Below are 25,165 nucleotides of genomic sequence, written 5' to 3' on the forward strand. Positions count from 1 at the left end.
CGTTTAATTTTAAAAAAAAAGTTGGGGAGTTGGGCCCGGTGGGGGAAAGAGCCATTGGGCTCTTTGCCTCCGCTCCCCCCCAAAAAAAAAAAAAGCAACAGCCCAAAGAGCCGTTGCATGTGCCCAAAAAAAATTGATTTTTTTTTAGTTAAATAACTCTTCCCATCTCTATAAATACATATCCTCCTCCTTTCATTTTTCTTACAAATCCTCTCAACAATTTTCTCAATTTTCTCAAATTCTCCCAAATTCTCTTAATTCGCTCGATTCTCTCAATCCCGCCTCAATTTTCTCAATCGGATTTCGATCAATTCTCTCAAAAATGGCAAGTGGAAGCAGAAATACCGAAAAGGCCAAGATGGCGATAGGAGATTCCGAGTGTCCTATTCCTGGATATGATCCTCATGAGTATGCATGTTAGGAAGACGACAATGATAATATCAACGTTATTCCCATTCCGAACGTCGAACACGTCCCAACACAAGAAAGCCTTCATCCTCTTACTAGTGTCGAAAAAATGTCGACGGCAAATGAGCCGGAATGGAAGGGCCGAGAGAGTATATCTGACTTGTGGCTGCACTTCGACAATGTACGTGATGAAAGCGAATGTAAGTATAGTATAAATTGAAAATATTGTTCACAAACATACAAATTTACGAAAGACGACGGCTACGGAACATTCCGTCATCATCTGACGAAAAAACATCCGACGCAAGCGGGGATCGATACTAGGCAACAACAAATTTTCGGGTACGCCAATTCTAATACTCATCTTTTATTTCGTTACACCGATGCACTTTATAAACAAACATTAGCTGAATATGTTGCTTTTGATCATACTCCGTTTACTATTGGTGAAAATTTGAATTTGAAATATTTGATAAATATTGCGTTGGTTCCGCAAACACCAACTATTCCAAAAAGTACTCTTAAACGCGAACTTTTGCATCTTTAAAAAAAAAAAAATCTTTAGCAAAATTTTTTTACGGAATTCAATGGACGTGTGCATTTAGGTAGCGATATTTGGAGTGATTCTTGGCAAATTCATTCTTATATGGGTGTCACGTGTCATTGGATAAATGACGACTGAACCATTCAAAAAAGACTTATTGTATTTCGAGTTTTTGATGAAAAACATTCGGCTCATAATATTTATAGAATAATTAGGCAAGTTTTAGAAGAATATAATTTGATAAATAAAGTATTTTCAATTGATTTTGATAATATCGCCGCAAATACCGCTTCCATTCCCGAATTAGATGTGCTTGCCATGTTTTAAATTTATGTGTACAAGATATTTACGAACTCTTGAGACTTCTCTCGCTCCAATAAAGGGTGCAATTAAATTTTTATGGAGTCGTCCCCATTTTATGAAATCATGGGGAAAATTTTGTAAACAACATGGGAGAAGGGCAAAAAGGTTTCCAAAAGATATTCCGACTCGTTGAAATTCTACCTACGAGTTGCTTCGTCAAACTTTTGATTACAAAAATTTATTATGTATATTTATTTCGCAAAATATTGCCGAAATTACTTTACTTCCGCAATATTGGGACGTTTGCAAAAAAAAATTTAGATTTTTTGAAAATTTTTAATGATACTACTAATACTTTATCTGGTATTTATTATCCTACTACGCATTTATTTTTAATAGAGTGTGTTAATATTGATGGTGTTTTTAGTGAATATGAAAAAGATCTTGAATTAGATCGGACTATTTTAGTAATGCGAGAAAAATGGTTGCATTATTATTTTAAAATTCCTCTTGTCTACTTAGTTGGTATTATTTTTTATCCACGTATTAAATTAGATGGTTTACTAGATTATCTAAATGTTTATTATAATGATTGTTTACATTTGAAAGATTCAATAGATATTTCAAATATACAAAGAGATGTTAAAGAATCTATAGTAGTATTATATGGAGAATTTTGTACTAGATATGGTTTAAGTGATTGTGGATATTTACAATCTCTTGTCTCACAAAGCGAAGCCGATAGTTCACTTAGTAGAGGGTACAATATGCTTAAGAGTAGGCAAAAAAAAAAAAAAAAGGACAACAGGTAGTATTTCTGAATTAGAAAAATATTTAACCACTCAATTTGAGTTTCGTGATGCCGAACATAATACAGATTTCCAAATCCTAGAGTGGTGGAAGAGTCACTCACTCGATTACCCAGTTCTCGCCATCATCGCTCGCCGGATATTAGCAACTCATTCTTCAACAGTTGTAATCGAACAAACATTTAGCGCTGGAGGATCGGTTTTGGACTCTCGTCGTTCAAGATTAAGTCCGGAGTCCGTGGAAGCTCAAGCTTGTGTCGAGATTGGACGAAAGCTAGATTTCGACACCAAGAGTTGGATCGAGAACACGAATTATTTTAGTGAGGATTGTGGAGATACCATCGCCACGGATACTATAATGGATAGCGACGATTGACGATGAGATAAGTTGGGGTTATCAAAGGTAAAAGAACTACATGGACTTTGATTTTTTTATCCCCAAGAAGATATGTAGGCGCTTAATGATAATTCATTAAGTTCAAGCCCATTCCTCTTCTCTCTCTTTTTTTCCCAAATTTTATTATAATGTACAATTTGATTATAATTTATAATTTATTATGTTTATTTTATTATTTATTATTTTAAAAATTAAAATTAAAAAATGGAACCGAAACAGGCCGGGAATCGCCGGTTCTGAATCGGCCCCTTCAAGGGCCGGTTCCTGAACTGGAATGAGCAGTTCCTTTGAACCGGCCATGTCTATGCACAACTACCCTTTTTCAAAGAGGATTGTCCTCCCCAATGAACCTCCATAACCATAATTATCAACAAATTTGATCGAAAGATCTTTTATCTTCTTCATACCCCGATTTCCCCGACAAAATGGTGAACTACAAGTCCTCGTCAAACCGCCATAACTATTATGTCTGCTCTTGGCTTCCCTGCAGGAACTTTAGAGTGGACTAGAAGCTGTGTCCAACTCCCGGCTTTTTCTGCCGTTTCAAATTTAGGTTTTGAGGGATACTTCTCAGTGGCAAAGGTCTCAAGCAAGGAGATCCTTTGTCCCCTAATCTATTTGTGATTGTAATTGACATAATTCTCCAAGATTCTTCATAAGGCTGCTGAAGGGGCAGCTTGAAGCACCATCCCATGGCTTCCGCAGTTAGGCTAACAAATACTTTTGCTTATGATAAGAGATTCAGATAGTTGGGACAATGAAGGCTTTGCAGGAAGTGGTGAATACATATTCAGGCATTCTACAAGATGTCTTGGTTGAAACTAATCCCTCCGAAGACCGATCACTATACTTCGGGGGTTTGGAGCTCTCAACTTCAACAACTGGTTGAAACGGCTAGTTATAAGACTGGGAAGTTGCCTGTTAGATACCCGGGGCTATGTTTGATTTCAGGCATCTGTCGGAGAGGGACCGTAAAGTCCTCGTGGATAGGATATTGAGCAGGATTCGGCGTTGGAGTGCGAGAGAAGTACTCCCTTGCTGGTAGATTGTAACTCATCAATTCTATTGTAATTTACAACATAGTCTCCTGTTGGTGCGGGGTGTTCATCCTACCCAAGAAAGTTGTTAAAAACATTGAGAAGTGCTGTAATAACTCTTGGTTCTGCTGAAAAACAAAGGGTTGTAAAGGTGTAATGGGAAGATATGTATATGCTAAGGAGGAAGTTGCATTGTGTGGTGTTAATGATCCACACCAGCTTTGAAGGTTGAAGTGATCTAGTTAGCTGCTCCTATACATAAGTTCTCACTTGGAAGTGCCTGGGGAGTGTTTTAAGAACCTGAGGAAGAAAACTTCCTAGCCACAAACTCGTTTGGTTTACTCTTAACATTCTAAACACGGTTTTATAGGCTGGGTGGACATAGTGAACGGTCCTCTTGTAATAGTAGAAATTAGATGGGAAAAGGACACAAATGACCCCTCAATTTTGATTCAATATGTAATGTCGTCCATGATCTTTTAATTTGTTCAATGCAGTTCCTAAACTATTAGTAAGTATTCAATTTAGTCCCTAAACTATGCTTAATGTCGTCTTTGCATTAATTCTAGTTAACCGAATCTGCTAATGTGGTTTTTGATCCGCTAAGTTTGACAAAAATAAAAATAATATATATTTATACACTTGAATTATCCTGAGCAAGATACTCATGTCAAATCAAGATATAATAATCAATGTCATCAAATAATGATCGACATGTTAACGCCCTAGTATTTTTTTTTTTTTTTCCTCTTCTAAAATAGATGGATGAAAGATGGACACGTAGACTCATCAATTTTAAAAGTATAACTCAACACGTAACAATTCATGTTATCAAATATTACCTAATTTGTCGTCCGAGCAAACGAAAGGACTACATTGAATATTTTCTTGTAATTCAGAAATCACATTGAACAAATTATAAGTTCGGGGACGATATTGAACATTGGGCTAAAATTCATGGACTATTTGCGTCATTTTCTCAAATTCAATATAATCAAGATTTTGTGTAGTTAGCCAGGGGTAAATTCTCAATGTCAACTCTTCAAGAGTAATAGATCAACCAAATAAAAAAACAAAGGGAAAATTTTTCACCCAAAACAGAAAAACACAAATAAAAGAATGGTAAAATTTGATCAACCCATGACTCCCTTTTTTTACCTTGGGGCGACCCAACCTGAATTTCCTGATTTCGGTATCCTTGTTTTGGCAAGTGCTTAACAGCGGTTCTAATATCAATTGACAGAATTCAACTCTTTTTCCAATTCTGCTAATGTCTATTTACGAGAAAATGAAGACGGGTATAACCGTGTACGCAGTGTTAACAGCACTTATGATGAAGCCACAATCCTTTATGAAAACCATGTACCAGTATATGGAATAGCTATGACATCCACAAAATCATGTACAGCAACGAGGACACCAACACAGCTGGAACAATACCTCTTATCCGAGATCCGGCATTCCCAACCAAGCTCAAGGACTGCGTCTGGATCATGATAATGAATTTACAATCTCCAACAGAGGGATCGCTGCCCGAGATCACCGATAGGTTGGGGAACTGACAGGCGCTGTCGAGTTGGTTATTTTGCTGGTAGTAGCTATTGAACGCGTACGAGATGTTCCCTTGAGCATCCAAGTTGCCACACGAAGTCCCGTACCCGAGACTTGTGCAGTCCGCGTGGGCACAAGCGTAGCCCACACTAGGTGCCACTTGCGAGTCTTGGAGGCTCGCTGACTGTGACATCACACACCATTTCTTAGGCAGATATTTGACATCCCTTGCAGCTACCAAGCCATTTGAGTTTGTGGAACCAAGATGCAGCTCGTACTTTGGCTGCCCATCGTAATAGAACAGACCCCAATGGCGCTCGAAGTTGCCGGGTTGAATGCTCTTTCCATCTTCATCAATTAGGCTGAACAAGTAGGCGTCCAATTGGCCAGGTCTCATAGGGGTCCCCTTTCCAGCCGAGTACCGAGTCATGAACCCTTGGTTGAACCGCTGAGCATTCTTTGCATTCGCATTCTTGTCTCCATCTGTAGGCCATCCGACCTCTCCAACAATGATGGACATGTTTCCAAAACCATTCTTCTGCAGAGCCCACACAAGCATGTCGTGACTCGCATCGAACACATTGGTGTATACCGTGCCTTTATCGTTCAGCGTCGATGACGAGTTGTCGAAGAAGGCAAAATCTATCGGGAAGTTGGGGTCTTTGTAGAGGCTAATGAAAGGGTAGAAGTTGATGGTGAAAGGAGCTCCATTGTCGCTGAGGAACTTCACGATCTCCAACATGAGACTCCGGATATCTGGCCGGAAGTCTCCATCAGAAGGAAGGTTTGTCGAGCTCCCTAACACATCCGCATTGAGAGGGATGGTGACTTTGACCTGGGTGCTCAATCCGGCTTTCACAACAGCTGCCTGGACATTCTGGAGGGCGGGAAGGGTTGTATTCAGGTAGCTTCCGTTGTACGTCGATAGAAAGGGTTCATTCCCTACTGCAACATACCTAGAAGAAACATCATTCTTTGTCATTACAAGTAATGAAGTACTGAATGCTCATTTAAAGCAGCTATGATGAGTTCGGATACTTTGATCAAAATTGAGGGGACACTAGGTAAAATACTGGGCTGGCGGAGACTAAAACAGAACCTGATTGTTATATCTATTTTGTGCACTATTTATAGGATGCCAGTCCAAGGAAGTTACTTCCAATGTTAGGGAATATGATTTGCATTCTCTGTGTAATGCATCCCAAACAATGCCAAGGATAGGTCCCAGACCCTACTCTTCAGACATTGTGTCTAACATTTCCTAATTTGGTGTTCTCCTTAGTTTTAACATCGAAGCACATATCTGCCAGTCACAGGAATTTCTCCATACACATGGTCTGGATGAGAAGACACGATGAATAGGGGCAACATACTGGCTAGATACCTAATGAAGAAAAATATCATGTAGATTGATGCTTAAGGCAAAGGAACAAACTCAGAAACAAATAGGCAATTGATGGGCTCTGTCTAGCCAAAGGAGAGAGAATTCCTCAATAAGCCATATTTCGAATGGAATGGCAAATAACTTCCTGCTTCAAAGGAAAGAAAAGTTCTACTTTCGGAGATTCCACATCTACGCTGAATTGATTGTTGCAAACCTGGTTCTTTATTCAATCAAATGATTAAACTCCTAATGTAGAATTAGAGCACAATCTTGTTGAAGTCAATTATATCTGACAAAATTATCCGAATCTGTGTAATGAGGAACGCTTAAGCTTGGTGGTTAGATAAGATTCTGCTTTCTACCTAAAATGGCAGTTGTTATCATCATTGCGCAAACTATCCTCCGTTGTCGAGCAATCAGTTAGCAGGATCTCGAAATTATGATTCTGTCTAAAGGATCAACTCCTCATCCTATTATCTCTTTGAAAGCTGGAGATTTCTCAAGGTGCTATCCTGTGGCAATCATCCATTCTCTCTGAAGAACAACCTTGCAAGAAACAGTTCAAATGCCTTTCCATATGGCCTGTGTCTCACAGATCTTCAAGTGGTTTTGGAGTTCCATTTATACAGAATGGGAAAGGCCCCCCGGTTCCATTCAGAGTTTCAAGAAAGGAGGCCAGTATAGCCACTTCAAGATACCTTTTATCCAAAAGAATGATCTCTTAAAGAGGGAGATTTTGTTGGCCTGGGATTTCCCACCAAAGATATTTCGCATTAAAGAAAAAAAAGAAAGAATGAATGGTCTCCTACGCTGTCTACATATAAAGCGATAACTCTTCTGATTCTTGTTGGAAGGATAGAAAGGAGATGAAATATAAAGAAGATAGGGGAAGGAGCCTCAAAGAACTAGACTCAACACCCATGTTTGCGACTCCAGTTAGCTAAATAAAGGTAAATGACCCAAAAAAAAAAAAGAAAAAGAAAAAGAACTAGGATAATAGATAAGCTGGGTACGATCGAGAAATAGACGCTCTAAATTGTTCAAGGAAGTTGGGAAGGACCTTTGTAAAGTAGTCCTTTTGAAGCTGCACTCATATTTTCATTTGAAATCACTTCCTAGACAACTACATTAGCATGTAAACACCACTCTGCAATCCGAAGACACACAGAAACGAGAAGCCTAAGAAGACTCTGAACCAGATGGCTCATAATTGTTCTAGGACGTAGATTCTAAATTTTGCAAGTGAATTTTGCACAGGGCAAAACTCCAACCTCCTGGCTTTGCAAGTTTCAACTGTGAAGCAAGAACATCTCAACTTCATCACTAGCCTCAAAGAGACAGCTAACACAGATTTTACTACCCAGCTCTGAAAATCATGCACCACATACGCATGACTTTGGAAGGTCCTCGCCTCCCTTAAAAAGCAACGGAAGGAATCACAGATTTCAACGAGCAATACCAAATGCAGACTACACAGTGAGATGCCTCTGCTTACACAAATGGCTTGATATAAGCTTATGGCTTTAAGGAGGCAGGCAAGGTTAAGAGATCAACTCTTAGCTCAAATTGTGGCGTCATGCACATCTAACGATCATATTCCACCATCGACTAACAGCGATAGGGTCAACAATTCCCTGATGGACTAGGCCACCTTGAGCTCTTTGTGTAATTCCAATCAGGAGCATGTTATTAACCTAGACTACACTGTGCACTAAACTGAATCAATCTACAACCCCAGTTTCCAAGAGCCTCAAAACATGTGTGGAGAGGTTAATAGGACAGGCTTTGCGTTTTGGTACTTCCAATGAAATTGAAGTTCTGATTTTCATCAATACCACATAAGCAGATCCATAAACATTTGACTGAACGTATTGCTAGCGACTTCATCGAAGGTAAACAGAAAGAAAAAAAGCGTGGAGAGGTTACCGGATGTCCACTCCATTGGCAGAGATGTGTGAAGAGAGATTCTTCGCGACCCAATCCTCTGCTGCCTCAACGTTGCTCGCCAGAGAAGAGAGCATGTCATTCGGAATCCCCACCATCACCTGAAGCCCAGACTTGCTCAGAGCGCTCAAGATGCTCGAATTGGCGTCGAAAAACTTCACCTTCTGAATCCCATTGTCCTGCAGCATCCTCACCACCGTCGCAGGCGGCAGAGGATGCGTCGCCTGCGTTCCCCAATTCACTCCAATCCCACCTACCGAGCTCACCAGCTCAGCCAACAATAGCAGGGCAACACACAGCCTACTAAAAGCTATAAATTTAAAGAACCCCATATCCACAAAATCTCAGTTCGAACCACCCAAACACTCGATTCACTCGGGTCCTCCTATCATTCACACCGAACTTGTCACTGGAATCGACAAAGAATTCAACTGTCGGTGACCCAGAAACCCGAGTTGGTCTTCTTTATCTTCAAGCACAAAGGGAAAGAGAGGTCATCTTGAGCTTGAGACAGAGACGGACTAGACTATGGAAGGTTCCTCACAAGACGCAATAAAGAATCATCAGAGAAAGAGAGTTGCAAGCAAAAGAGAAGACAGCAAGCTAAAATTAAAGAAGACGAAAGTGGACAGAGTATATGTGTAAAGTATCAGCCAAAGCATATACCAGAACAGAGCAAAAGAGAGCGCCCCAAGAAAGCACAGAGACAAGAAAGATCACCAAGAACAGGGCAAAAATTACAGCAATGGAATACCAACGAGACCGGAACACCTCGAAAGTTCGTAGGAAGACGGCCGAACTCGACAACCAAGGAAGAGAGAGAGAGAGAGTGTGTTTAGAACAGGGGGGGAGAGCTGCTCTGGACATGCCGAAAAGGATATATTAAGTAAGGCGTCGCTTTCTACTTGCACTAGAAGTTGCTCTCACTCTTCTTTAATAGAGAAGGCGAAACGCGTCACGAAATTACGTTCGACTTCTAAATTTCAAGCATTGCAGTATTAAAATTCTTGCAACTTCGACGTACTTGAATCCTTCAACAACCACGCACCACCCACCCCCCCAAAAAAAAAAACCCTTCAATTAACTCTATAAATTTTAAGTAGATATTTAACCCGCACGACTTTTCTCTTACCATGTTTTTCAAATCTCATTTGACTCTGGTAAAAAAAAAAAATGCCACGTAAATATTCCGTTTATTAAACCTAACAAAACTAAAGAAGGATTAAAATGAAAGACTTTCTCATATTAAAGGACTTAAACCTATGAAATGAAATTTTTCGAACTCAAATGCATTGTCGAGAGAGAGAGAGAGAGAGAGAGAGAGTTATGCCTTGCTCGAAGAATTTGAGGTACTGTTATAGTTTTTTTTTTTTTTAGCATAATTTGACCATTCATTTGGAATTTTTGTGCAAATCCCAATATATTTCAGCATTGTTTGTTATGTCTTGAAATATTTTTTTTTTGGTCTATTATGTCTTGAAATCAATAATTATAAGTGCTTCTGAAGTTCTCCAATTTATGGAGAAAAGACGGAGGAGCTAGTGTGGTCCTACTAGATTTTTGACTTCTTTTATGGTGCCGGATCTTTAAAAAAAAGGTTAATTCACTCAATTGTTTGATATTATGAAATTTTGTGCTATGACGGTCCATTAATCTGAAAATTTAGACCATAAGGTATGAGTGAATATAACATACTATCTATCTACATCTACACGGAAAATTATTAAAAAAAAATTCTTAAATTTATTGCAATTATGTCAATTCAGTTATAAACTTTTTTATTTTTTTTTTTGTCAATTGAGCCCGAAACCGTTTGCAATTTTCTCAATTTAATCCATTTGACCTATCGGTACTGACATGGCACTAGCGTTGACATGACAAATATTAAATAATATTTCAATGTTTTTTAATTTTTAATTATTTTCTAATTTTCTTTTCTTTTTATTTTCATTGGGTTGGCATGAGATTGCCGACCACCTGCTAAGGGCCCGTCGCCCGTCGCCGATCGTTGGGCGAGTGGTCGTGGCTTGCAAAGGTCGCGATCCCTCGTCGTGGCTGGGCGAGGGCCACTAACTGAACAAACTTCCACTTACATTTACATTAGAGGTAGATTTCAAGAATATATTTAAATTTTTCGAATGGATGGGTCAAATGGGGAGTGGGTAAAAAAAGAAAAAGTGTGATCCATATTGACTTATTTTTATGTAATATAAGTTTAAGCGACTCATGCCGGAATAGATCCATACTCAACCAAATCCAACTTTAATTCTTAGTGTTTTTTCCTTTAAATATCTTTTTTGTCGAATTTTTTTCCGTTAAATATGACAAATAGCATATTGAAGAAAATTAATAAACTAAAAACAAGATAAGCATGAAAAATATTAGCAAATTAAAAATTACTAAAATTTTTGACGAATCAAACTAATAGAACACTGTCCTGTTAATTTTTTTTTCTATCTGATTGTTTTGGCGATAATCTTTAATTACAAGCTTCAACTATTACTTCCGATTTTCTTTGAGATCCTAACGTAATTATAATTGAGTGGTGTTCACTGGCGGGTGACATTGGTAGAGTTGTTAATGAGGCCAATTAAATATTGCCGATATCGAGAATTAGGAAAAATTTCAAATAAGGGCCTAAAGTGCCCTCATTTTCTCCAATAAGATTATGAAGTGCTATCTTTGTTTCAAAGAAGACCAATGACATTTTTGTCATTTTATTTTTTATTTTCTTTGAAACAAGATTCACTTTTAGGTCCTTATCTAAAATTTTCACTGGGATTTATTTGCACTGCATTCCTAGTCATAGTATGCATTATTTCACTCTAAAAATAAAATTGACGTCACCGCTAATCGTACTTATACCTATTAATTATGAAATCAAAATTTTTATTTGACCCATCTTCAATTACGGCTTGATACCGGCGAAAACAATGTTGCCGCTTACTTTAACACATGATTCAGTCCACCAACACACAATTTGATTGAATATAAATTTTTTTAGACATGATCCTTTAAATGTTTAAACAAACCCTTCCTCTTATCTTAATTTTGTTGTGAAAAAACATGAGTCATATCGACACAAAGCTTAGGTTAAGGATGCTTGTTGTCCTCCACATCGTCAAATGCGCGTAATATAATCTTTCGGATAACCTATTTGGATTTCGACTCCCGTATTAGCCCCGGATCACGAAGTTCACATAATATATTTAGGCTTCGTTTATTTTGTGAAATAATATATCTTCAGAAACCGTAAATTAGATTGCAAAGATGACCTATTATTATCGTCCCTTGGCGTGATTCCTCCCCGTCCAATCTAAGATTTAGGCTTCGTTTATTTTGCGAAAAAAAAAAAAAATTTGAAAAATATTTTTTTCTAAAAACGACATCTTGTGTCGCTTACAAAATGAACGAGCAAAAATTATTTTCATTATCTACGAAAACGTTTAGGCGCGAAATGAAAACACCTCCAATTGATTAATTATTCTAAATAATATGTATTTTTTTTAAGTAACTTTTTTCGGAGTCTTCGAAATGATTCGGCATTTCGAATGAGTTGCTACACGTGGAAGGAGAGAGTGAGTTTCGGAGTCTTCGAAATGATTCGGCATGTCAGATGGTGTTGCTGCGCTTGAGACAACTGGCGGAAAACCCAAAGCTGATCTCGAGTGGGCCCAAAACGAAATGACCGCTTGGATTCTTGCGCCTGTCTCATCGATGCCTTATGTCCTTGTTTCAAATTCAATCCCCCTTGCCAAAATGTACTGTAAACTTTTTATCCAAACCCAGTTCAAGAATTTATACAATTTTTTTTTTATCATTTATGAAAATATTGAGATATATATACTTTCGTTGGTAGTAAAAATATTTTTATTGATTAATTATTTTAAGCGATAAAATCGATCGGATTTTTTAAAATATTTTTCAGCTCATTTATTTTTTACAAAACAAACGGAACCTTATTTTGTCCCATATTCAGTTCACATGATTTTTGCTCTGTTTGAAGGTTCATGTCAAGAGCTACATGAAATCGCGAAATCGAAAACCCAACATTTTAACCCATATTAGGGTCTAAGATTGAGGTTTTTGAATTGAGGGGAAAATTACCAAAAAAGTTTTAAATTTATTGTAATTATATTAACTCGGTCATATTTTTTTTAATTCGGTCCTAAACCTTTCTCATTTGTATCAATTCAATCATTTTGGCCAATTTTGGCCAAAAATCGCTAATGTGGCGCGGCTAACGCTCACTTAGAATTTTTTATTTTTTTCTTTTCTTTCATTTTTTTTTCTTCTTTTTCCTCTAGCTAGCCACAGGCAAAGGCGAGGTGCGACCTCACCGTCGCTGGCGAGGTAGTGCCTCACCATGGCCGCGCAAGGTCGGACCTCACGGTTGATGGGCGAGGTCGGCGAGGTAGTGCCTCACCATGGCCGTGCGAGGCCGGACCTCGTGGTTGATGGGCGAGGTCGGCGAGGTAGTGCCTCACCATGGCCACGCGAGGCCGAACCTCGCAGTTGATGAGCGAGGTCGAGCCTCGCCATGGATGGCCTAGCCGGAGGCGAAGGCGAGCTTCACTAGTCCTTGCCTCTAGTTGATCGCTAGGCTCGATGGCTGGTTGGAGGAAGAGGAAGAAAAATAAAAGAAAGAGAAAAAAATAAAATTCAAAAAATGGTAAAATATCATAAAAAAAATGACCACGTTAGCGCACTGCCTCATATCAATAATTTCCGGACAAAATTGATTAGAAGGGCTGAATTGACACAATTGAAATAAGTTTAAGGTTTTTTGGTAATTTTTTAGTATTTATTTTATTTTTCGCTAAAAACCAAAACCAGTCCGCTGGTTTTGGAATCTTGAAACCTAGACAACTTCACGTGTTGCCTCTCCGAACAACGACATTAATTTGTTGACTTGGGTCGCAAGTAATCCAAATCTACAAGGCACACCAAGATCGTCCCCAGAGAAAAAGGGGAGGAAAACAGGAACGATGGAGGTCCAAGATGCCGCCTGTAAACTAATGTGAAAGGCAAGTAGTCAAGTGCTCGACACGAACTTTCCTTTGAGCTCACGCAGTCACGCAGTTGCTCGACACCAAGTCATGAGAATATTTGTTGCCGTCACTAAAGACGACAAGTAAGAAGATTCGGTCCGAAACCAGTGATGCAGAAAGCATGTGCAGATGACACGCCTCCCTCCAGGCGTTTCATCCACGTCGTGTTAACTCTGATTATTGCTTTTGTCTGGAGCAGATGGAACGTCCTGAGCTGCTTTCTCAGGTTCTTTCCCAGATTGACTAATGCATGAACTAGTCCTGTCATTCCTGTTCATTCCAGCCGTCTAGGACAAAAAAAACATGTCATGGACTCAAGCTAGGCTGCTGTTCTTCAATATGTTTATTCGTACATTATGTTGCACAGAGAGAGAGAGAGAGAGAGAGAGAGAGATAAGAGCATGACCAATAGGGAGAACATTCTTCTTTCTTTTTCTAATTTGGGAGGAAAGTATTAAGCTTCCCAGTAAGCATGCAGAAGTACCTCAAAACAAAACCTGTTTTATCCCTTTGAAGAATAAAATCACCAAAAGAGAAGAAACTAAAACCCAGAAAGGAAATTTTATTCATGCGATTTTGAAAGGGATGTATTGGAACATAACTTACAACAAAATTTTCTTAACCCTAATTCATCAGAAGAAGAAAACAGAGGAGAGGAGAACAGAAATGCTTAGCATTCAGCATTTCAGCATTGTGGGATGCATCTAACCCCATCTGACAAGTCAGCGATTTGCATCAAAGCAGATGCAGCCACATATTATCCGGGAAGACAGAATAAATTTTGCACTGAATACCTTGTGATTGTTGTCAGAAAGTTAGATCTTCTCGATCACCCTGAGCTTAGCACTCCTGCTCCGGCGGTTCAACTTCTCTTCCTTCTCAGATGGAGTTATTGGTCTCTTGGTTAAAATCCTACCCTTTTCACCATGTATTATCTGCCTAATCCACACTTCCTTGTCATTGTCATTAGTGACAGCACTTGCAAGATCTCTCTTCATCTCTTCACTTATCTCTCCATCTTCATCAGTTCTCTTGCCTCTCACAATGTCAAGAAATGTCTGTTTCACTATCCTGTCCTCCAAACTGTGGAAGGAGATGACAGCGAGCCTACCACCAGGTGTAAGGCACTCAAAACAAGAATAGAGAGAGTCTTGCAGTGTCTTGAGTTCATCGTTGACTGCTATCCGTAAAGCCTGAAATACCCGCGTTGCTGTTTTTATCCAACCTTGTCTTCCTGCCATTGGAATAAATGATGAAGGGAGCATATGCACTGATTAAAGGTCAAGAGCAGTAAGGGTATTTACTAAATTTGCCAGCAATCGAGATTTAGAAATCAGTGAATAAACATAGGAGTATATTGCACTTGCTCATGATCATGGTTTAAATAGATAGATTTTGTTAAAAAATGCAGGTTATGTCATTATACGTTTTGTTAAGAGAGGTGCTCAAAGCAGAAGTAAAAAGGCCGTTGTCTATGGTAACCTTTTGTCCTGGGAGTTGAGTTTTGGATTAGACTAACGAGGTCTCTAGTGGAATGCAGTCCACCGCGAACACGAGATTTAACAATCTTATTCTGCAAGGAGAACCAATTGCTTTCTTCACCATACTCCCGCAAGATTCGTCCAACTTCAGATTCAGGCCAAGAGTTTAAGATGTCTTCTGCTTTCAAACTTGCCTGCCAAGTTCCTGTTTCAGTCAGTAAAACACAACCTCATGTAATTCAGCATCAAGCAAAGGAAAAACATGTGAAGGACAATAGAACAAGCAGCACGGTGCAACTTTGAGCTACACAGTCTTTCAGCATAGACCAAACTGAAGGGAAAGAGAGATTGGCTCTGGATAAATAGTTTTATTCACACAAAGTTAATAGCATTTTCTCATTTACTTCACTTTTGTCTGATGGGGATACATACTGCAGAAAGCTACAAATGAAGACGAATCATAACCAGTTCAAGGTGGTGTTCTCAGAAACTGTCGGGGAGCAGAACTGAAAAGCCATCATGAAGACAATGAAACAAAAGAAGTTGCCACAAAGGAGATAAATCATTCAGACACAATGATATCTCTAGAAGTTCCTGTCCTGCTAGATGATAAAGAGCTGTAGAAGAAGTTCCAAGGGAATCTGATGCATCTCATCTAATTAGTAAACATGTTGACACCAACCATTACACTTAACTTTTGGATTTGGAAAGATTGGACAAAGGGAAAGGAAAAGGTAAAGTATAACTATTTTTGAATGAACTTTTCTCCCGTTACAACTGCCCCTTGACGGAGAGACTGACGACAGTTTCTTTAGCCCATTGGCCATTTTTTGGCAGTGTACCCTTTCCAAAAGGTTAGCTTCTAGGCTGACATAAAAGGAAGAAGTCAGCATAGGTTAAGGGAAAACACTTTTTTTTTACCGGAGTAAGGGAAAACACATTACTACAAGAAGAATGACAAGATAATAGAGGGACCTTGTGGTTCATTTTCCACATGATCCGGGACACGGGGGATCAGTCAAATGATTTTTAAGCTAGGGTTTTCACTATGTCCCCAGGTCCCTCAAGATCACAGGAATGATAAGCATAAGATACATAATAAAGTGAGCCTTTCTAGTTTTTTTTTTAGCTATATTTCATCACAATACTAAGCAACTCACATCCCCAAGAGTTTCAAATAGCATAAAAATTTCTTTGAAGCTCCGTCCACTCAAAGAGCTTAATACAGCATAAATTATCAAAATCTTAAATTTTCTTCTATAAAACAAGCAAAACCAATAGAACATCAAAACAGCTCTCACCTGAGGATCCATTCTCATATCAAGAGGTCCATCATTTAGGACACTGAAACCTCTTTCAGCATTGTTAACCTATAAAAAACTTCAGTGAGGAACTTCCAATGAGAAAACCTGCTATGATATTTTGAAATTGACAAAACAGATTTTGTTTTATTTCAACCAATAATGATATGAAGGATGCTCCATCTCCATTGATTTAATCTGAAGTTCAAAGTGGAAAGACTCGTGAAGACTAGAAGGATCTTAATAGAGGGTGAACAAGTCAGGAAACAACGGGAAGTTCCTGAAGACTTAAAGGTACCATAAGGTGAACAAACTCTGTGATGACTTGATCACTAATGTACTCACGAAGATCGAAATGAAAGCAATACATAAGTCAACTACCAGCGGAAAACTTGGATAGACTCATGGATCGCTGATATGAGCAGCTCTCTATATCTCTTGAGATGAACGTGCGCTTCTCATGATTCTACATTGTGAAATGAAGATCAAGATATTCATTTGACTATAAATCTGAGTCTCAAAGAATATAACAGCAAGCCTCAAGCCTTCAACTCCAGAAGGCATAAATAAAAGAGGATCCAACAAATCATCAATCACTTTGGTAAAAAGGATAATTTCCTAATCCAACTCTATTCGTGGAAGCTACACCTGGAGATTTGACTGTATGAGCGATCATATCTCAGGTGATTGAGTTGCTTATCTTCAATGGCTAAATTGATCCTCTTGATGATCATCGATGGCTATATTGGAGATTGAACACTATATAAGAAGATGAATGCACACTGAAGAAGAAATCAAAACTATGACAATGAACAGAGAAAGTTTCGTACAATGATACATTCACATTCCTTTTGTGTTGTGAGAAAGAATACATTTACCAAGAGTACTTGTCACTGATTGCAAGCTCATTTGAGAAGGGTATAAGTGTTTTAGTAGTGCTTGGAATTTGGTAACGTGATCTACCAGCTTCGGGTAGAAGCAGCATGCGCTATGGTTGTAACTACTCAAAGGATTACTATAGGATTCCAACCAGTTGGTGGCTATCTGGGAGGAGCGGATGTAAGCTTGATCTAAACCGAACCACTATCTACATGCATCATCTTCTATCTCTTTACTTGTTTCCATATTTATCTTATAGAAACATACTGCACTTGATACCATCAGCTTACTTTTTGCACATATTAAACCCTTCCTATATATATCAAACTTGATTCGTAAGTCCACAAAAATACATCAAGTTTTGCTACCCCCTCTAGGTTGAACTTTTAGCCATGACACTATTTTATGGAATTAACAACAACAAAATATGGAAAATGGCCTAAAAGATATGTCGAAAAAGAGAACGAGAGAAACATAAGGTAAAGGGGTAAAGGTTGGTTTGGTTCCTTTCTCTCTCTTTTTTTCCCCCTAGCAGCAACTTTTTTTTTTTTTTTGGTAAGGCTAGCAGCAACTTTTTTGTATGCAGATGAAGGAAGAAAGCAATGACTTTGTTCAAATTTCAAGGGAACTGGTTGGCTTCGCATATCTATGCCTTCAAAGGACCCGCGCTTATAAGGAGCTTGACTTCAACAACTCGAATATCCTCTCTGTCTTACTATACTTCCATCCAATATAACCTTTAATTACAAATCCACTCATAAATCGACCATTCTAATTGCCTACATAAAATTCTAAATATTGCAAAAGACCACTGTAAAATTTGTATGAGACGAAATACAACATTTAGCCAGTTTCCAACAGAAGATGTCACATCTTGCTAGTGCACCTTTAGAGTATAGTTCAACTTTTTGGTAGACCTGTCCTCAGCTGAGGAACGTGATCAGTTTAGCAGATAAGTAGAGGTGATAGTTTAGCTTACGTGAAAGAACTATATCACGTGGACGGTGAAGCAGAGCCTCAGAGTAAGGTTGTTGCTTGATGTGAATATTTAGTTTCAAAAGAAGGGATGAAAAAGTGATTTAAAACTCATCTAGTCTGATTAATTTAAGTGGATAAAAGAGAGCATTGAAGGGGATACTTCTTACACTCTCCAACCTAATTTAAGTAAGTTGAAGCAGATGATTAGTGAAATAGAAGAATGCACAAACACCAATATAGATAGGATAAAATGACCAACCTGCATCGATGACACTCCCAAGTCCATTAAGATGCCATCAAATCCAGAGTCCATCAGCTCATCAGCAACCTCATCAACCACGGATTTTATAAATCTAAAGTTCCTCAAAAGAAAATATCCTCTCAAGTTTGAAGACATGGACAAGGAATCACCATGCAAAAGAGCATCGATCTTGGTCTTTGCCATTTGATGTGCCATAGGATCGACATCCATTCCAAGATAACACTGCAATTCTGGGTGTGCCTGGATAATCTGTTATTTAGCAAGAGACAATAATGGAAAGGAATTAAGGATGACCATAAAGCAATAAAATAGACGGAAATGTTAGAATCAGCAAAAGCCATCTTCAACAAAACAAGGTCATGAGAATAGCAGCACACATCTTATTTATTCAGAACATAAGAAAACTATTACTCCAATTAAACAAATGATTAGACTCTGAGCCCGTTAGAGACCAAAAGATACGCATCCAGAAGATGCATTATTCCTATAGGACCCATTTGAAGCATAACTATGTGAGGGACCAGAATTCCAACTTCCCACTACAAGAAGTGAATTATACTTTTAAGAGAATAAACAAAATAGTATTTAGCCTAGCAGCAAAATAAAAGAAGTTCATTTGCTCTCTCAATTTATGAGTACTGATAGTCATTCTCATATAATGGAATAAGATAGTCAAGAAGCTTAACAGAGAGTATTTTCAAATGCAATTTGGGTATTAAGGACCATGTCAAGTTTGCCTATGGTGCTACTGCAATTCTGGTTTTTGCTTGCTAATATCACAAGCAGTGTCCCAAGACCATTATGCTGATTGCTGAGCCAAAAAAGGTATTATTAAGTTGTTCAACGAAGTATTCATTCTAATTGCTGAGCCTCATGGACTGAAGGTGGATGGAATATCTTATGATTGGCAAAAGCAACAAGGGAGCTGACTCTGCAGCTAAATTCAGCATAACAACAACTCTACGCTATTTTTCTAGCACTACAGTCATTCATCAACTTTTCAAAGAGATTTCCATTTAGCCCATCACCAAGGATCCTTCCCATAAATCTGTTTTCTAGCTCTTCCCTATCTGCTAAACTACCCACCATCAAAAAGGAAATGAAGCATAGATAAATGTTCTTCGGAGCGTCCAGAACCCACTAACAAAAACCAGGATGGAAATCTTGACTACATGCAGGTTTCAATTTCATGCAAAATACCCTGCTCAATAACTTCAAATTAAGTCCCTGAACGTCCTTGATCTCAGCATTTCCACCCAAGTATCTATCTTTCCACAAGCTTCTATGCAAGCAAAAGTGCGCTTTGCTGAAAAAGAACAAATTGAACAAACGGCACAGACGCATAAGGAAAATATGCATACTAACAGCAGAAGAATGGCCGGCGGCACCGAGAGTGCAGTCAGCGAAAGACCGGAGTTTCCGGCCCGAGAAGACATCCAGCACTTCACCGAGCAGCACCGGTATGTGGTTGTCGACGCCAAGCAACTGCTGGACCATCTCATCGTCGAGCTCTCTGGATGAACGCGTCCTCCGCTTCAACAACGCCTCCATCGCCGTAGCTCCTCTCCCATTCCCACCATCCACCTTCCCCTTCCCCTTCCCCTTCCCCTCCTTCTTCTTCTTCTTCTTCGCCGTCGTCTCCTTAACCGATGGGTCGCTCTTGCTGCTCGTCGAGAAACGCGCTCCAACGCAACGAGACCGAGATTCGAGTGGCGGAGAGCGAAACGAAATCAACCCACAACACACCCACGTTAGTTGGGGAGGTTTGAGCACAAAAGGAGACGACAGCGTCAGCAGTTTCAGTGCCGTCACAGTCGCCATCTCCAATTACGACCCACAAACCAAAACCCTAGTCCACTTCAATTTGGAGATGGAGCTTCACTTCCGCCATGGAAGCTCGGATGAGCTCACTTCTGGCTGCCAGGCGTGGCAGAGAGGAGCGGAGTGTTCCCCAACCCCAAATGCGAAGCTGACATCCAAATTTTCCGTTGTGCGGGGCAGTCCCTCCTTTTTGAGAAATTACAATTTTTGGTCCACGAGGTTTCTTAGGAGGTCGATTTTGACGCTTATATTGCTCGGGTACAATTTACAGAGATGCGTTTGGGAATAGCTTTGCAAAGCCCTTTGGACCTCTAAAGGCCCTTGGGCAAATGCTAGAGCATCTGGCTGGTATTTTTGAGAGTCCATTTTCCAAATGCTAGCTTTTTCAAGGCCTTCAGTAGGCCTTTTAGCCCAAGACTCCCTCACACGTGCTTCCAACTTTCTGGCTTTCTCGGCATGCAACAGTGCCGAATTAATGAATTTTTTGAATTTCCACTATTACCCTCACTTATTGATCTTAATTCCATATTTACCCTTTTGAACATAAATACCCTTTGATTTGACGCTCTCTCTTCCCTTGCTCTTTTCGCTCGCACGCTCACCTAACGAAGCCCAGCTCGCTCACCATTCTTCGTTCGCCTCACAAGTGTGACATCGCTCACTTGGTCGCCTCCGGTCGATGGTTGTCACCGATCGCCTCATCAACGGTGGCACCGTCCCTCCAGATCTATTGTCATAAGGCTCGCCGAGGTCGTGGGGCCCCGCTTGGGGTCCGGCGACCTCGGAGTGCTCACCCGGGCTCCGAAGTAATCCCTAGAAATCTTCTTCATCCCAAATCCAATGACCATGGAAGCAATGAAGAAATGGAATGTCACCTGAAGCCCCTGAAGCTGAAGCACAAGGCCTATTGGGATGGCCTCCTCTCTCTCCGGAACTCGATTAGAAAGGTACCTTCACTTTCATTGCTAATCTCTACCACCGATGTCCATCTCAACTCGATCGGCAATTTAGTTACCTTTGATTAGGTTGGGACATGATTCGCTTTGATTGGCTAATCTATGTTAAAACTGCAATAGGAGTGTAAAAAAAGTTTGTGTTGGCCCAACGCGACTCGGCCCGGCCCAAAAAATCACCTAATTTTCGGGCCGGGTGGCTCTAGGTTTTTTTAACACCAATGTTTTCTTTTTAATTTAATTTATTTTTTATTTTTTATATTCTTTCATTCGATAGGTTTGTGAAGTGATTTTAATTTCAAAAAATAAAAAAAAAAAGAAAAAGAATCTGACCCTACCCGACTCTGGCGGAAGAGTTGGGGCACTTGTAATTCGGGCTCGGGCCGGGTCGGACCTAGCCTAGCTCGATCTTGTTAAGTTTTGGGCCGACTCAAACCCGGCCCATTGACACCCCTAAACTGCGGTGACCAATCGATATGTTACCATTTTCTCCCATATTTAGCTTGCTCGATCAAACTGAATGGCAATAGCTCCATGCGGCTTATCCACATTTTGGCTGGGTGGTTTTGGCTGCCCAAAAAAATTATTTATAGTTCGATCACGATTACGCATAGTCGGGTTGCGCGGATCGTGGCTTGAGTTGTCGCTGGAGTGGGAATTTCCTCTACTTGGCTTTACAATGTGAATTTCCCGGTTGTTGGATCTGGAAAGGGAACGACTGTGCTGTGATTTGGGGTTTAACGTATCTAGGTTGAAGGAATTGAGCTGCACCATTTTGGTTTGGCCGATCAACATTTAAATTTTGAAGTGCCAATGGTTTATTTGAATAGAGTTGCATCTTTGAATTTAGCTGGTCTAGGATGCGTGCACTACTCATCGAAGCAAATATGACTTTTTTGTTTACTTTCGTCTATGTGGGATTAGGAGAAAGGAGGACATAGAGAAACCAGTCAAGATGGTACTCTGATGAATATTATTTCCATATATTTCATAATGTTCTCGAAGATGTAGGTTAGATAGCTGTGGATGGAAATGTGAAATCAAGCTTTTATTTGATGAATGCAAACATATGGATGTGAGTCATGTTCGTGAAGGTTAATATTCTATTTGAATGCTTAAGTTGTGGCAAGATGCTGAGAACAGGACATTGCTGACAAATTTTCTAAAAAAGAACTTGGACAAGGTGTTTCTAATGCTTCTCTTTTGTTGCTCTCTACTCCTCAATTCTGGATCTTGCCTCTTTACTTGAAATTTTACTATAGTTGTCTCCTCTTTCAAATGTTCATGCCCTTCACATGCGGACACAACAAAGAAAATTAATTCAGTAAATTACTTGTATTGTTGTCCTGCTTATCAAGTTGCGATTAGAAGTTGAGATTTGTCTCCTTGGTATTTGTTCTAAGGTGCTTCGTGTGTTTTCCTTTGTAGAGGCTAAAAGTACTGTCACTTGAAGACAAATTGACAGTCTTGGGATGTAAGTATGCCCCTTATCATGCTTTCATTAGATTCACTATATTAACTCCGTCAACAGGTGTAATTGAAACATTACCTATGCACATATTATTTGTTGATGATTCAGCATAATCAAAATGAGGATCAGGACGTGAAATCTGTGCAAGTATAATTGCAGGGTTCTTTGTTGATGATTCTGTTTCGTTTGTTGATCACGATAATTAAAGGGAAATCCCTTGTACCAATTTGATCGTAGTTGATTGGTGGTGTCACTACCGGGCCTCTTGCGAATTCGATTTGATTTTCAGCTTGCAATCTCTGATCCCCTTTACTTGAATTGGTTGTGTCTTGGTTGAATTTGTTGGAGTTGGCGAATACTTCGGGGACCCTTGTTTCTCATACCGGGCACGCTCACGTAAGCTTAGGAAAACTAAAGCATAAACCAACGACATGTAACCCTTGCACATGGATTGACGGGGGTCTCGTTGCTCGGTCGGCGAGCGGAGGTTCCGCTCCCCAGTGAGGGGTCTGCTGCCCCGCTTGCCGGTGAGCGGGCGGGGGCTCGAGGGCAACGTCTACGAAGCAACATCGGTTTAGGCTTGTGTATAAATTGGCCCGTTTGTTGTGGGATAAAAGGGATTCAGATAGGCTTAGGTTTTTGGCCCATTTTAAGCTCTATATATATTGTGCTCATATGAGAAATCATTATAACGAGTGGTGTGGTGTAAACCTAAATATTATAGTGAAATCTCTTTGTAGGACGTAGCCCTATTCTGGGGTTAACCTGGATAAACTCGTGTGTCATCTATTTTTCTATTCTCTCGTGTATTTGTTCGATCCGATTTAGGATATATCCTATCAGAATTGCCTATCTTACCGTAACTCTAGTGACTAATTACCAGCAAGAGTGACCTCAATGAAGGTTTCAGTCCTAATAAATTTTCTTTTGACTTATACTTTCTACCTAGAGAATTTTAAGAGGAATTAGATAAGAGAAGAAAAGAAGAAAAGATTAGTGGAATATGAGGAAGTTAATCTGTCTAGCATGTGGCTAAGAAACTAGCTAGATCATGCTTCTTGACATTGTTGCACTTAGAGGTAGAGGATTTATGAGCGAGCGTAAGAGATATATGCTTGCCGTGGTTTTGCTGACATGGTTCGTTGATTTTGGCAGAGTTAGATATGTTGTCTCTTCTGCTAAGTTTTGCGTAGCTTTCAATGCCATAATGGTGTATATTGGCGTTTCTAGTATAGCTGATAATCATTTTGATGTACTTAGGATCCAATTGGTCACTTCTTCTCCTCCCTATATATGCCCTGTCAAAACTAAATTGAATGTTTCCCATTGTTTTCCTGCTTATGGACCATTGGCATTGTAATCAATATCGGTATAAATTTCAACAATGGATCTTAGGAAAGAAGAGAAAGTCCTCAATGGGAATCTCATCAGGTTTTAAATTTTCTTGAAGAATTAGTGAGCACAACATCACTTTCTCGGTAGTTGTCAGAGCAAATGACACTTGCCAAGGCGTATGTTATCATAACAAAGGAACACAACAACCTTCACCTTGCATGGGAGCTAAGCTCAAGTTATGGATCTTGATTATGAATATTCAGTTAACCTTAATGATGTAAATGAGAAGACTAGTGCTTCAAATGATAATTTATCTTCTGACATGGGATGTTTACGTGATCGAATAACCATGAGTTTAGTAAATATTTAAGGATGGTTGGAATTTTCAATGACAACGTAAATCTTGTATCAGTGCATATGTGACTATGTTTATTATAATGAAAGTACTCTCTTTTTAATTGTGAAAGAAGTCCACTTTGATGTCATTTTTTTTATTTATAAATTTGTTGGTACGTCTCTTTTACATTATTCTCAATGCAAACATACAAACATGGCAGTCATTGTTTTCTTTTTTCAATTTTAAACAAATTAAAATAAAAAAATCTAAATAAGTCACATCAAATGACTTTCCAAATATATGTTTACGAAACGGCATTTTCCCAAACTTTCTTCTCAATGCACTTTTCAATTATAGTTTACCAAACAGCTTTTGCATTTTACCAAATCCCTTCGGACTAAAGGCATTTGCATTTTCCCAAAGGATTTCCCCAAAAGCCTTTCTAAACGCAGCCTTTATCAAATTTAGCTCCTTCCCTCAAATTTTCATTCCACATTTGGTAAAACTTGCTTGACACCCCCACAATGACAAGTGATGGTTTGCTATATAAGCTTGTAAGATAAGTTGCACTTTTGATCCCTCTACTTTTAGGAAAGGTCAAATTCAATTGATGTACTTTGTTTAAGTGGATAAGGACGAAAAATATTTTTATCATCTAAGAAGATAATTAGTCATAAATTATTATTGATAAGAAAAATACTTTTTGTTGACTAATTTTTCTCAATAATATAACCAATTATATTTTGAAAATTATTTTTCAAACTTTGAGCTTTTCGTGAAATAAATGCAACATTCATTTTCATTGCACCTCGTCCAGCATTAATTGAATGACCTAAATTGTTATTAGAGTGATAGAAGTGTAGTATTATCACCAAACAAACGGCAGGCACGATGCTTAAGGGTAAGACTTTATTCAATA

At 39.1% G+C, this 25,165-nt stretch overlaps 2 protein-coding genes and 1 long non-coding RNA gene across 5 annotated transcripts; 1 reads left to right on the forward strand and 2 right to left on the reverse strand.

Moving 5' to 3' along the window:
- Window positions 1-4,626: 4,626 nt before the first annotated feature.
- LOC115749626 (glucan endo-1,3-beta-glucosidase 5-like) lies at window positions 4,627-9,226 on the reverse strand. 2 transcript variants are annotated; one of them, XM_030686519.2, is made up of 3 exons: window positions 9,044-9,221; window positions 8,360-8,916; window positions 4,627-6,005 (listed from the first exon to the last, which is right to left on the reverse strand). In XM_030686519.2, the coding sequence occupies exons 2-3, from the start codon at window positions 8,707-8,709 to the stop codon at window positions 4,880-4,882; spliced, it is 1,476 nt and encodes a 491-aa protein (XP_030542379.1). In that variant the 5' UTR covers window positions 8,710-8,916; window positions 9,044-9,221; the 3' UTR covers window positions 4,627-4,879. The 2 variants fall into 2 exon arrangements, with proteins under 2 accessions (XP_030542379.1, XP_030542378.1); XM_030686518.2 differs by having other exon boundaries at window positions 8,360-9,226.
- A 4,737-nt stretch (window positions 9,227-13,963) lies between these two features.
- LOC115749627 (ribosomal RNA small subunit methyltransferase H) lies at window positions 13,964-20,283 on the reverse strand. 2 transcript variants are annotated; one of them, XM_030686521.2, is made up of 5 exons: window positions 19,695-20,280; window positions 18,327-18,578; window positions 16,211-16,279; window positions 14,911-15,103; window positions 13,964-14,662 (listed from the first exon to the last, which is right to left on the reverse strand). In XM_030686521.2, the coding sequence occupies exons 1-5, from the start codon at window positions 20,148-20,150 to the stop codon at window positions 14,244-14,246; spliced, it is 1,389 nt and encodes a 462-aa protein (XP_030542381.1). In that variant the 5' UTR covers window positions 20,151-20,280; the 3' UTR covers window positions 13,964-14,243. The 2 variants fall into 2 exon arrangements, with proteins under 2 accessions (XP_030542381.1, XP_030542382.1); XM_030686522.2 differs by having other exon boundaries at window positions 14,510-14,662; window positions 14,948-15,103; window positions 19,695-20,283.
- A 145-nt stretch (window positions 20,284-20,428) lies between these two features.
- LOC115749625 lies at window positions 20,429-23,963 on the forward strand. The gene is made up of 3 exons (XR_004016361.2): window positions 20,429-21,097; window positions 22,532-22,669; window positions 23,567-23,963. It is a non-coding gene; the product is annotated as an uncharacterized LOC115749625 (long non-coding RNA).
- The last annotated feature ends 1,202 nt before the right edge of the window (window positions 23,964-25,165 follow it).

Source organism: Rhodamnia argentea, chromosome 4 (genome assembly GCF_020921035.1).
Source record: "Rhodamnia argentea isolate NSW1041297 chromosome 4, ASM2092103v1, whole genome shotgun sequence".
NCBI lineage: Eukaryota > Viridiplantae > Streptophyta > Magnoliopsida > Myrtales > Myrtaceae > Rhodamnia > Rhodamnia argentea.